Source organism: Mercenaria mercenaria, chromosome 17 (genome assembly GCF_021730395.1).
Source record: "Mercenaria mercenaria strain notata chromosome 17, MADL_Memer_1, whole genome shotgun sequence".
NCBI lineage: Eukaryota > Metazoa > Mollusca > Bivalvia > Venerida > Veneridae > Mercenaria > Mercenaria mercenaria.
Window position 1 is genome coordinate 36,354,462 of NC_069377.1, and position 14,899 is coordinate 36,369,360.

General features: G+C 36.5%; 1 protein-coding gene across 3 annotated transcripts; it reads right to left on the reverse strand.

The window, feature by feature from the left end:
• Positions 1–916: 916 nt before the first annotated feature.
• LOC123536158 (DNA damage-regulated autophagy modulator protein 2-like) lies at positions 917–14,166 on the reverse strand. 3 transcript variants are annotated; one of them, XM_045319060.2, is made up of 7 exons: positions 14,017–14,166; positions 13,286–13,438; positions 12,623–12,690; positions 11,475–11,620; positions 9,361–9,538; positions 8,664–8,740; positions 917–5,207 (listed from the first exon to the last, which is right to left on the reverse strand). In XM_045319060.2, the coding sequence occupies exons 2-7, from the start codon at positions 13,408–13,410 to the stop codon at positions 5,022–5,024; spliced, it is 780 nt and encodes a 259-aa protein (XP_045174995.1). In that variant the 5' UTR covers positions 13,411–13,438; positions 14,017–14,166; the 3' UTR covers positions 917–5,021. The 3 variants fall into 3 exon arrangements, with proteins under 3 accessions (XP_045174995.1, XP_045174998.1, XP_045174996.1); XM_045319063.2 differs by having other exon boundaries at positions 14,095–14,131; XM_045319061.2 differs by lacking the exon at positions 14,017–14,166 and adding an exon at positions 13,638–13,824.
• Between the last annotated feature and the right edge of the window lie 733 nt (positions 14,167–14,899).

Genomic DNA, 14,899 nt, shown 5'->3' on the forward strand with positions numbered 1-14,899 from the left:
GCCAATATGTCAAAAATGCAGAGCGCACATTTAGCACTCTACCCACCCCAGGAGTTTCCAAAAATTATAGTAATTACTTTATAACTTTACTTTAAAAGATGCCCGCTTTAACTGAACCAGCAAGGGCGTAGAAGATATCTTAATGATGCCGACACCCCTTTAGCAAAATTTCAGTTACCACGCCAGAAGAATAGTCTTTCAATTTAAATATCACTAACCTATTAATGGACTGGTTTTCTCTCAATCAACATTGTTCGAGCTAGACAGGTGAACATACGGACTGGTTCACTAGTGACCAGTTAATTGTACGACTTGGAGTGATAAATACCGCAAATGGTCTAGTGGTCGTCTGGCATATAGTTTTACTTATACATCAGGACAGCATTAAGACTCTTCAATCACGATGTATAAAAGCTACATTGTCTGGTAAGTTATTACAGTATGGCTGTTATTGTCGTTTTCAGTTGTTTTTGTTGCTTGTTTTTGTATAATTTATATGCGTTCAAAAGCGATACACCAAGGTATAACGGCCCTACAACACACGCTTATCGAAATACAGCTTTTTTACGACGAACTACTTATGATTTTCTGATGCCCAGTTCTGAACAACCTCCCCCACTAGTTTGCCAATGATAATAAGAAAGATGAAAAACACAGAACTCCGGAAAAAAGAAGGAATGAAGACTTCATAATTGCTACATACTGTTTCACATTATAGCATGCCGACCAACATATATTAATCATTGTATCATGACGATGAAACTACCTATATGCGAAATATGACTCCCAAGTGTTTAAGATCGCGAGGGATGGATCACAAAGCTACGATCTTTCCATTGCAAACACCTCGTCTTGTAATCTTACTACGTTGGTGCTGATTTCACAATGTAGGAGAAAACACAACCCAAAGATTCAGTGTTTTAAATGAGAATTTTTTATTAATGCAAAGCGAATGGGCACTATATTATATCACAATGCTACGACAGACATGCCTTTACTGTGCTTATCAAAGATAAAAACATGTTTAAAATGCACAAACTGACAATACAACATGTGAATGAAGTATTGCCATGCAATACAAAGTCCCCTACTGGAAGGCACCTAATTTTCTCTACTGCAGTATAACATAATGAACTGATATCTGTCAATGATGTATAAACAATATTGTACTATATATACAATATGTTATAATAAAACACTTGGATTAAAATTTATATATATATAAACCTACAGTTGTTTACATATGGCATTTTTTGGCCGATTATCAAAAAAAGTTTCATATAAGTGATCTATAGTAACAACAAAGGGAATTTAATCCTTAAAAAATCTATATAATATACGTCCACAGGAAACTCTTTACCAGGTAGAGACAGGTCAAAATGCTCCTAAAAATTGGATGTAACATGCATGTTGTGTCACAGAAAACTGGTCTCAATTTTTTCCTACAGCCAGTAATAAATAAGTTACAATATAATCTATTTATAGTAAAACAAAGGAACGTAATTCTAAAAACAAGGGTGCCTCATGGTGGTGAAAATTTGTGCCAAGTTACATCAAAATCCCTCCACGCATGAAGAAGAAATGCTCCGGACGAAGACATTCTTGTATCTGACATTTGGCCTCTATGTGTGACCTTGACCTTAGACCTAGGGACCAGGTTCTTGCGCATGACACTCCGTATCATGGTGGTGAATATTTGTGCCAAGTAATATCAAAATCCCTTTAAGGATTATTGTGTTACAGACTGGACAGGAAAAAAGCCCTTTTGGTCTTTGACTTTCAAGTGTGACCTTGACCTTGCAGCTAAGGGCTCGGGTGTTGCGCTTGACACATTGCCTCATCCAGGGGAATATTTGTGCGAACTGATATTTAAATCCTGTTTTGCATGACAAAGTTATAGACCGGACAGGAAAAAGTCCCATTGCCCTTTGATCTCCAAGTATGACCTTGAACTTTAATCTAGGGTTCTGGGTTGTGCGCATGACACGTCATCTCATCATGGGAAACATTTATGCCAAGTAATATTAAAATTCCTGGATGGATGACAGAGTTCTGGACCAGAGAGGATAAAAAAACCTATTGACCTTTGACCTCCAATTGTGACCTTGACCTTTGAGCTAGGGGCCTGGTTTTGCGCATGACACGTCGTATCATCATGGTGAACATTTGTGCCAAGTAATATTAAAATCCCTATATAGATGGCAGAGTTTACAAAGCCCTGTTGACCTTTGACCTCCAATTATGACCTTGACCTTTGAGCCAGGTGTCCGGGATTTGCTCATGACACGTCGTCTTATCATGGGAAACATTTGCGCCAAGTGATATTAAAATCCCTAAATGAATGACGGAGTTATGGACCGGACACGAAACAGACCCTGTTCATGTTTACATTTGATTGCCAAGTGTGACCTTGACCTTTGACCTAGGGATCTGAATGTTGTGCATGACACATCGTTTTATTATGAGGTACATTTGTGCCAAGTAATACTAAAATCTCTTCATGGATGGCAGAGTTATGGACAAGACAGGAAAGAAGTCCTGTTGACCTTTGACCTCTAACTGTGACCTTGACCTTTAAGCTTGGGGTCTGGGTTTTGCGCCTGACACGTTGTCTCATTATGAGGAACATTTGTGCAAAGTAATATTAAAATCCCTTCATGGATGACAGAGTTATGGACCGGAAACGAAATTGCGGACGGACGGACGGAAAAGCGCATTCCTATAGTCCCCGAAACTGGTTTTCAACCAGTAGGGGACTAATAAACAATGATCGACAAGATATATGAAACTGACGAGACTATTTGCTGATTAACACTCGGCTAAATTAATCACAACTCTTATCATTTAAATGATGATTACTTTATATAAATCAATGACAACATGATCAAAATTCCCAATTCATGAGAAAAAGAAACTAAATGTATGATTAAAAAGCATATGTTTTGAAAAAAAACAAGGTTATACCAAACAAGTTGATACATTTGAATCAGCATTGACTCGGTGTTTTCTGAGTCTGTATTACCCTAGTCGGTCAGTTTGTACTATTTTGTATTTAGGCAAGAAATGAGGGGCAATTACACTTATATGTTTATGTGGGCTTTTTGTGGTTCTGTTACTTTTTGCGCCAGACTCGTCTTTCGGATACTAAATGTTACAGAAACCATCTAGACGCGATATAAACGCCAGTTTAGTGCACTAAGATAATATTCCGAATGTAACATTAAATTCGAGCTGCAATACTGTATCAAACTATATGCAACAATCTGATTAGTATATCTGATTAGAGTTCTTCTTTTGATTGAATCATTTACATATATTGTCCGTTTTAATCGACCTGGCGGGGCGGAGTTAATCTCTGACTTATGCAAATAATAGTAATCTCAAAAAACGAGCAAAATAGGTTAGAACAATATAATTGTTTAATCTTGTATTCAACGCTACACTGGTTATAATGTGAAGTAGATGGCCACTGAATAAGAAATCAGGACATATCCTGCACAATAATGCGGTGGACCGTCGCGAAACTCCGCCCCGCCAGGTCGATAAAAATGGACAATGCCAAAACGTATGGGTCATGGCTGATATACATAAAATAAATCTTTCAAATAACAAATACAATAGAATCTATACCACATTATGTATAAAGCATAGACAAAAATATACATACAACAAATGCTCATGTTCATAAATGTTGAGCTGTACTTGTCATATTACTTATATGGACTTACAATACAATATATAAAGGCAGATTCACACGCAGATCTTCAAGGTATATGTATATGAGCCGCGCCATGAGAAAACCAACGTAGTGCAATTGCGTTTGCGTTTGCATTTGCATTTGCACCGCGCAGTCTGGTCAGGATCCATGCTGTTCGCTAACGGTTTCTTTAATTGTAATAGGCTTTGAAAGCGTTCGCAAACACACTATGTTGGTTTTCTCATAGCGCGGCTCATATGACAACTGCAATATCTTTCTGAATAAAAATAAACAAACTCTTCTTTCTTGTAATGACTAAATTATGTGATGAATGTTATGGTTTCGATGATATAACAATAACATTTTTCTTCCGTTAGATTCGGAATTACCAGCGTGTTGACTGACTCATCTTTTTTCCGTATTTCCGGATACTTATAATTTATACTAGGAACAGAATAGAATCAACTGAAAATTAGTAATGAAAGTCATGCTGTGAAGTTCTTCATCGCTGTTTGAAGTCTAGCCTTTGCTAATTGAGTCATGTTAGTATTAATCTATAATAATAACACCATGAAAAATGATGTTAAAAACAACATAACAACAAAATATGAAACAACAATGAACAAGATAACATAAAAAGCAGAGGCACCAAATAAGAAATATATTGCAATAAATCCAAACTTCTCCACCATGTGCATATGGAGCAACTTCTTCTCCACGTGTATATGGAGCACCTTCTCCTGAACAACTTCTCCTCCACGTTTATTACGCATAACGCTATTTGGTCCTCTTCAAAAAACTTCGTCATACAAAAAAGTCAGAGATCACATTGTGAACCAAACAATCTTAGCAAATCTTAAGTAAACTGAAAGAAAACATATGTACACTTCAGCCATCTTGGCCCATGACCATATTTTCATTATTTTGTAATAAAAAGCTAAGTACATAGAGTCAAAATGAACTCCTTGGATACCTCTTATAGAGTAACAACAACAATCCAACGAGGAAATCATGACCACTGTTTTGTCCTCCGTAATAACAAATGCGACATATGTGCCAAAGGCTTAAAGAAATGTTGATAATTCATTCCTTTAAAAATTCTTAAAACTATTGTTTTTCTTCCAAGTCTCAAAACCTACAGTTATCATTCCTTGAAATAACAGATGTTTCAATCTTAATGCTTCAACTAAACGTTTATTTCTGGTCAAAATCATTTATTATACATATGGTCCTCCTATAAAATAACAGTTTTTCACTGACAATTCGCACCGGCACTTTAAAACGTCTCAACACTCCTAGTTCTCTTAGAAGAAGTGCCACAAGGCTATGCAAGCAGTCTGGTATACTCGCCAGGGTATGTGGGCTCTTCATCAAGGTGTCTCACGTAGATCTGGGGCCGGACATCAATCTTTAGCCTCATGAAGTCCCGTACAAATGTTAAGAAATAGAAGAGGAAAACCAGGGCAGTTATCCATTCACCTACCGTACTTGCAATATGAGCGGCAAAACCCTGTAAGAAAGAATACAAAAATATCACACATTCAATTGGGTAAAAAAATATTATGCTTGTTTCTGTTAAAACACGCTTACGCTAAAATGACGTCATGTTAACATGCGATGATGTCGACGTTTTTATTGCGACCAAGAAAGAGCGCTGCTGGTCAGAGACCACCAATTGTTTTCCCATAGACTTACATTGTAACATTATGGCGTGTACGGCCTTCCATACATCGAAACATGTATATCTAATTACAAGTTTTTCAAAAACTATCTTAGTTCTACCAAAATATCGGACGAAAAACATATGAATAGTGATACTTTATTTAAGTAATTTTCGTGTGAATGAGATGGCCCCCTGTTTACATCATATACATGGCGGGAGAAATTCGTTTGATAAAACTTTTTTTCATACACATAAAATGTAGCAAATTTTGTCAAAATGTATAATAAAATACTGTAAATGCAGTGAAAAAATATCAATTTTGAAAAAATAATCACTTCCTGGGTTTGTTTACATGACTGACCAATCAGAACGCACAGACGTTACCTTAATCCCAGGTATACACTTACCTCATTCCCAGTAAGTTCCCTGTACTTTTTGGAATTTGTGGTCTCTGACCTGCTCTATTTTATCTACTGTTTTAGATTAAATCGGTTATACTTCGCCAGAATAATTCACTCGGACTACGCCCTCGTTAAATTATTCCGCGGACGTATAACCACTTTCGTGTATTAAAAACGTTAAAACACGGCTTTCTTATACATTATTTCTTAAATATAAAAAACAGCCAAATAGTAAAACAAGAGTTATCAGAGGAGACAGTGTACTCGACTATTTCGATGCTGGATAGTGATATAGGGCATATCTGAGAAAACCAGAGCTATCGCTAGAGGGACTATTCTAATGCCCAAGATGTGGATGTCGATGTGGGACAACAGTGTACGTTTGGGTCAAAACCATTTAGTAATAACAGAGAAAGAATGAAAGTGCATCGAAACATTAAGTATAACAAGAGGGTCATGATGACCCTGGATCGCTCACCTGAGTAATATGAGCTACATGTTTCAAATGTCAAACTGATGATTTTTAGAAATGTTTTGGAAGATTTTCCGATGTACAATCAAGTAACCCCTGGGGCGGGGCCAATTTTATCCCGGGGGTCATGATTTAAACAAAGTTTGTAGAAGTCTACTAGGCAATGTTACATATCAAATATCTAAGATCTAACCTTCTGGTTTATTATAGCAAATTTATGAAGATTTCCCTATGTAAAATCAAGTAACCCCTGGGGCGGAGTCAATTTGACTCTGGGGGATCAAGATTTGAACAAATTTTGTAGAGGTCCACTAGGCAATGCTACAGGTCAAACATCTAAGATCTAGGCCTTCTGGTTTATTTTTAGAACATTTTTGAAGATTTTCCTATGTAAAATCAAGTGACCCCTGGGGCGGGGTCATGATTTGAACAAATTTTGTAGAGGTCCAATAGGCAATGCTATATTTGAAATATCTAAGATCTAGGCCTATTGGTTTATTTTTAGAAAATTTTTGAAGATTTTCCTATGTAAAATCAAGTGACCCCAGGGGCGGGGTCAATTTTGACCTGGGGGTCATGATTTGAATAAATTTTGTAGAGGTCCATTAGGCAATGCTACATGTGAAATATCTAAGCTCTAGGCCTTCTGGTTCATTTTTAGAAATATTTTGACTCCTGGGGCGGGGTCAATTTTGTTCCCGGGGTCATGATTTGAATAACTTTAGTAGAGGTCCACTAGGCAATGCTACATGTCAAATATCTAAGCTCTAGGTTTCTGGTTTTAGAGAAGAAGATTTTTCTATGTAAAATCAAGTGACCCTGGGGCGGGGTCAATTTTGACCCCGGGGTCATGATTTGAACAAATTTGGTAGAGGTCTTCTAGGCAATGCTTCAAACCAAATATCTAAGCTCTAGGGCTTCTGGTTTTTGAGAAGAAGATTTTTTAAGTGTTTCCTTTTGGTTGCCATGGCAACCAGAGATCTGCATGGAATTAAATTCTTTGAACAATTTTGAAAGGGGGCCACCCAAGGATCATTCCTGTGAAGTTTGGTGTAATTCTGCCCAGTGGTTTTCAAGAAGAAGATTTTTTTAGAAAATGTTGACGGACACGACGGACGACGGACATCGAGCGGTCACAACAGCTCACCATGAGCCTTTAGCTCAGGTGAGCTAAAAAGGGCAATTTATGGAATATTTTGCATAACATACTTCTACTAGAATAATGCATCTTGTGTCATATGGTCTGAGTGATGATGAAAAACATATTGCTTTAAGTTTGTAACAAATTCACTTAGTAATAACCGAAATGAAATAAAAATGCCTACAACGTTTAACTTGAAATTCACCTGAAGGTAAAAGAGAACAAAATTCATGAAATTGTTTAGCCAAAGTTATGGACCCTGTTTTATTTGATGTTAGTAATAGTATACGTCAAATTTTATGTTACCCTGAAGAAGACTCGTTATTTTTTAGTAACCAAACCTTAAAACCATCCTGTGTTAATTGTTCGTTCCACTTTTCCCACTTTTTATAGTATTCTATGTTTAAATCAAATCCATTATGTAGTTACAGAGACAGAGTGAAATTACATCAGATTTTAACCTGAAATTCCAAGTACAAAGGGGGACATAATTAATAACATGTGTGGACACGGACGCGGACGCCATGGCGAGTAAAATAGTTCTAAACATAGTATACTTCATAAAGTCGAGTTAAAAACTAGCAACTAATACGTCCCAGGAGTTTGAGAATTTTTCACTGACTGTAGATGTGGATGGGTATATCCGGTTGGCTCGAGGGCAAACGTATAGTCGGTAAGAAGAGTTACCGCCATAACAGATGCGTATTCATTCATAAATGAGTCGCGCTATGAGAAAACCAACATACTGCGTTTGATCCAGACCAGCCTGCGCATCCGCGCTTTCAAAGCCTATTGCAATTACAGGTACCGTTAGTGAACAGCATGGATCCTGACCAGACTGCGCGGATGCGCAGGTTGGTCTGGATCCATGCTGGTCGCAAACGCACTATGTTGGTTTTTTCATGGTGCGGCTCAAATGACATTCAGTCATAGCTCAACAATCATCATGTAACCTGGTTGTACGCCGAGGTTAGTGCAGCATCAACGAAAACACCAGAAAATCCTGGTTAGCATGCAAGGATTGTTCTAGCAGGGTCTTTCAAGACATTCTAAAAAATCCTGTACTATTTATAACCATATACATGTATATAAAGCAATTTATCTTCCCTCGGACGTTGTCAGTTACTTGCTGAGAATAAGCTTAGTTAACAAACCTCACTCGACTGGTGGCTTAATTATTTAACTTGCATGTAATCCATATAATCATAGAAATGTAACACATAACAATAATACAATAAACACATTTTTACAGAAGATATCTTAGTTCGTACTTAAACTAAATTACGTACCGGTTCATCTGGTTTCCAGTGCAGCTTGTCCGTCTTTGAGTCTTTCTGCATTCTTGAAACCGTAGCACTGGCAATCGCTTCAAAAAGTTAAGGGCATCTATATTTCTATACAGATGGAGAGAGAATTCATACTAGCTGTTACCTAGCATGTTTCATTTGTACATACATGTATTTCGTTTGGTTTGGTTAAAAACAGATTCAAAACCTCATTTATAACTAATAAAAGATGAATAAAGTGGACAGTTGTAGGTTCGACCGGGAAATAGCGTGGTTGTATCCAGCTGGGGTCATGATTTCCAGATAGTGTATCAGGAAGCAAACTAGACAGTGAGTCAAATAAGAAAAAAAATCGTTTTTACTTTGTGCAATTTGACAAACTTTGTATGACGACATTCCAGCTTCCATGCTAGATGACTGACACCTGGTCTCTCTGCGGTCATTTTTGCAGACTCGACATTAGTTGAACCGGAGTAGAACCACCGATCGTCCGTTTTTCATAAATAAATAATTCAACATTCAGAGCTGTTTCAGACTAATAGAGGAAAGGAGCAAGAAGAAAGGAATTAAAAGACAGCTACCGTAACAAATCTGCTACAGAAATCGGAGGTCTCTAACGGGCTTTCATCAAATCACATTTGAAATAAATAAACTCGTGTAATTTTGACAACACAACATATGGACAATGTATTAAGGATACTCATAACCATGACCAGGGCTGAGATGATGGTCAGGGTCAGTCGTACACGGCATATATATTTTCCGTTGAACTCTGGTTCCATGTGATATGTCAGAGATGTCTGTATAAGAGCGTAGACCACACCCACACCGAATACAAGAGCCGCCCCTGTTAAATGCACTGCTTCAACATTGGTTTCCTAAAATAAACATATACTTTACGTCTTAAAATTTCAAATTCGTTGCATTTAACTTTGAACGTCTACATATAATAGTAAAACTTAAGTGAATAACTAACTGTACATCATATAGTGGACGCAACTTGACCCCGATGGTTGACCTTTGCATTATAATACATAATGAGGCACAACCTATTATTGAAAAGGAGTGTACGTAAAACACGAGCTGCACGAGAAAAAGGATATATAATTTTGTGTAAATATAAATTAGTGTATTGGAAAGTTTTAATTGATCAAATGTAAGTATATATACTTTGATACTGCACTGTAATCAAACTAATTCCATATAAATATACACGGCTCCCCTAAGCACCCTTGATTTCTATAATGAAATAACTGATATGAATAATCAGCCTAAGGTCAACCATCGCGGTCAAGTTGCGTCTACTATACATGGGGAGGATATGTAATAATGCTGAGAAAACTTGTTACCCAACCCTTTGGCATATACCGCTGTTAAGTCTTGTATTTGAGATGTAAATATTATATAAATTTGTATTCAATAAAATACTTTTAAACCACGTCATATATTTTTGTATAGTAATAGTAAGATTCCTGGAACAATTTATCTCGGCAGAAAAATATCCAAGTGCAACTGTCCGTACATGCATAATTGATAATGCGGACTATTTTGGTGAACATAAAGACCATCTAAGCGGCATTTCTGTGATTCCTTGCCTATCTTTGATTAACGTCTAACTTTTTCAGGGTTCGCACTGACCCACATGATATTGGTGCCCTTAACGCATGTAAACCACAGTATTCTATTGTTGTTGGTTTTAAGAAATAGCAAACAATACTAAATACCAGATGATTTAATCATTATACTTTAATTTCATTATACAGTCTAACCTGTCTTAAGCAGCCAGCCAAGGGAAGCAGACAATTTGGCCGCTAAAGCCAGGTGACCGCTGATCGGAGGTGCAGCCAATATATGTATTTTTCAGACTTCTGGCCAGTTTAGCCTTTAGGCCCATTTTTAATGGTTTCCCATTATTATTTTACCAGGATACAATGACGTGCATTTGCCTTCGCAATACGAATGGTCTTCTTAGCAATCTAAAACTTCGGCGTGATTGTTTTACTACAAAAAATGTTACAGACAATTTTCCAACTTCAAAACAAGTTTGTTTACAATTTTCGCCATTTTGGTAAGGGAAGCTACTCTCCGCGCTTATTGTCTACGCTAAAATCTACGATTGCCGTTACGTTCGGTAAAAGATGGAGTGGTTTATATTTTTTTTTTCAAACACAATTAATTTCGTATAAATTTAATAGTATTTTGATGACAGAAGTATGAAAAATCACAAATTTTATACTACTAGTTAGTTATCGAGTATTATCTTTAACCGAGGTCAAACTGTGAACAACAAAATTGACCCGAGGTGACACGCTAATTGCCGATAATTACTGGCCATTTGATCATAACAAAAAGGGGATTACACCTTTGGTTATCAGTTTTAATTGAGAAGCTCATGTCATTTTGTCGTTCTTGTGGTGAGGTCACGCGAAACTTAGCAATCACGTGCTTCTCAAAAATCGGATATCTTCGGCGATTATTGCCTAAAAATAATTGATTTTGGAAGAAAAATGGCCGCTGAAAGGGGTCAAATACGGCGGTCGGGAGGCAATTTTGGTGGCCGCTGGCCGCGGACGGCAGGTGGCCGCTGAATAAAGTGATAAAATATAGGAAAATCCGTCGGGGGCGTCATAAAATGGCCGCTGAACGGAGGTGACCGCTGATCGGAGGTGACCGTTAGTACAGGTTAGACTGTATGCATTAATCGTCTGAAATAGAGATTCGCAGTGAATCTCGGCATCTTGATAGAAAAAAAAAATTGTTAGGACTGTCCGAATAAATCGAACATCTGATGTCAAAGTTGTTTCGAACATGTACCTGGAAGTTGGCCACAAGGCTAAGACCTAGGGCAGTAAGTATTCCGAGTCCAAGTCCTAGTTTATTCAACCTTCTTAACTTGGTATCTTCCGTGGTATCCCCTAACACCTCCACCAACTTGTAGCGAACGTAGATAGTGCACAAACCTGTAATAATAATATCATGTCATAGATGTTCACCTAATCCTTTGAAATCTACCTTAATCGATATACTTAAAGTCACTGGCCTTCAGATGGTACTACAGAAAATTATTTTTTTCAGATATCAGAAAATTATTGCTATATTTCTTAAGGAAAACCTTTCTTTTTTCTAAAGGCTTTGAAACTGAGTTACTGAGACATTATATATTATGGAAACAGGTAATAATTAGTTGTTTCGATTCGAAATTGAAAAGCGTTAATAAATGGGTACCGGAGGTAAACTGCCTTAATTATAAAACTTTATATGGACCGTTGAATACGTATGTCTCGGTGTTTTGGTCAAGACCGCAGAAATATTTTTATTGCCGCGGCGAACCAGATTCGATTCCCAACTCGAGCTTTTTCTTGATTTTAAGATAGTTTAGAAACAAAAACCCGTGTTCTTATACTCATAATATGACAAAATTTCAATTTTAAAAGAAAGATAATGTTTAGCCCAAATCTTGATGTCAGTGTCTTTAAATAGCAGCATATCGTGTCAAAATTTATGATAATTATCAAGTTTATCAAAGATGTTTCCTCCTCGCTTTAAAATCATTAACTTTCGTTCCCTTATATAATGAAGCGTCGAAATAGTAGCAGACGCTAGCATTACATTCACATGGTTCTCACAGGCACATACTTCTTCCATTATCCCTATATGCTGCGATTTCTTGATACTCAGTTCGTTACGTTCAAAGCTTTAAGAGACTCGATCTCACGGGTTGTCGCTACAATCGCTATAGTATAAAACTAAGTGACTGCACAAGTAGTCAATATACACTGCTCACAATATTTATCATTTTTATCATCGGGCCATTTTCAATAATAGGTCATAATTTAACATACAGTTCCGGGACTCCGCACTAGCTTTTTCACCGCAAGCAACTAATAACTTCCCCGCGTGACTCAGAGGTTGACGACAATTGATTTTTGTGACTAATGTGAAACAATAATCAAGATACTTACATAATGCAGCGCACATGTTCAAAAACAGGCTGAAAATGCAACTTTCTGGTGGTTTGGTTCCCGTATCACTGAAATTTAAATATTTTACTTTCATAAGCATTTTTAACATATGTGAGCGTGACATCTGACATGTGTTAAACAAAAACACTTTGATGTTGTTAAAAAATATGTTCACCGACTTGACTGCAACCATTGTACAAAATGATGGTCACTGGCTGCGCTACAAAAATAATTTACGATACAGTCCGTTCTCGTCTGAACTTTAGACTCAATGACAAGTGCCCTGTTACTTCGTGCATTCGTGCACTGTTGACATTTTGCGGATAATCTGGGTATGAGGAAGTTGGGTCGTGTTTGTGTGTACAGGTGTGTGTGTGTGTTGGGGGGGTGGGGGGGGGGGGGGGGGTGAAACCTTCGCAAAGATTAATCAAAACTTCAAACTGTTTAACAAAACCAGAACAAAAAGAAATTTCAGCATTTTGAAGACTAAGTCTAAATTACAGGCTTACAGAATGCTGACGAATTGAATTCTGATCCCAGTCATCCAACAGCTGAAATATACATTCCAATTTTGTTTTGTTTAGCAACTGAAAAGTGCTTGGAATAGATCTTTTTATAGTCATAATGCATTATAAACGTAAATTTTGAAACAAAAAATCCTACCTAATGTATGGAAAGTCTGGAGACACGTCATGTTTTGCGATTGCTATGATGTAGGTCACTATAAAAGTTGTTGCTGTCAGCAGAACCAACAACAAGGGCAAATAACTCATACCACGACAACACATGATGAAGTGCTACGTCTTTTTACCAAACCTAGAACAAGTTCAACAATCACAGTAAAGTCTCGCAATTTACCCAAACAAAATGAATTCAAAAAGGAACATTATAATATTACTCTGACTCAAGATAAAATCTTAATTCTTTAAATGATATTGCCTTTTATATTAGAATTGTTTTGACTTGCTAAGTAATATTCACCTACTCGTACATAAATATGATTTTATTCACTTACCAGCTTGAAGCTAGGTTTACAGTTATTAAACTCACAACAGGATATATACGTCTATGTCAAGAAATAAGGTCGTAGTTTTGCACGACTGCACATTTCATTTGACATATCGTATCAATTTCAAAATTCATTGATCATAAAAATAGAATCTTGATAATTTCACAATGAAATAGGTCTAAATGTATTTCTGCCATATAATCTTTTCATTCTCACATGAGCATGAGCTTCTTTGATTTGCATTTTGCTCACAGTCATATGATCAATATATTCAGTGTACAAGGTCAGTCAGTGTTTTTGTCTACTTTCGGTTTGAAATTTACAAGTTACAGCGTTTTTTTTTAAAATGTACAAAAAATCAAATGGAATAAATGTATATACTTACGTATTTATAGGTTTATCGATCCATGGCTATTGTGAGACAACATGAAATCGGCAATTATTGTAAAAAAGCAAATTTTACCTATCATAAGAAATTCTTATTTCTTTGTTTACATTTTGACGGTGTACTGTGAAAAAAGTATATCGTATAAATCACAATTAATAAATTTTTATTTGCAGTCGCATAGTTAACTTAAAAATGTTGTCTGCTAATGATTTTGAAAATCAAAGCATTTCCAGAGAGATAGTTGTGTAAACTAAAGAATATATTATTTTAATCTTATTAAAAATTAGTCATGTTTGACCATGTTATATATTTTAATACCAGTGGGCCTGTATCATATATATAAAACGAGCTTAGCTTTGTATAAGAATCTAGTATGCGACCCGTTGTCGATTTAATTTAGTAAAATAGTTACTTTAACATGTTTTAAAGTTCAAATGAAATTTTATGACATGAGTATTTGCTTGATTTTACCAGAAATATTTACCGACGCTCATCGATCGTTTGCTCCCATTAACATGTTAACATGTATAATCAGCACAAAAGTAGTATATCGGATCCTCTTATACAAAATTACTATTTTTTTACACTAATTAACTGAAGGTGAATCCTGAAACAAATACATGTATAGATAACACAGTGTAACAGTCTCGGGAAAAATGTGCAGCCTCGGCCGGGACTTGAACCTCGGACCTTCGGCTTACCGTGCCAACGCTCTACCAATTGAGCTACCGAGGCCATCCGATAAGAGAACCGCTACAACAGTATAAATGTGTACTATCACTGAAAAACTCAGGCTGTTTTTAACAGTTTCAGATTCAGATTCAGTTTCAGATTTTTGGCAGATCGACATATACAATATACATTTGGCCAGTTTAAAAAT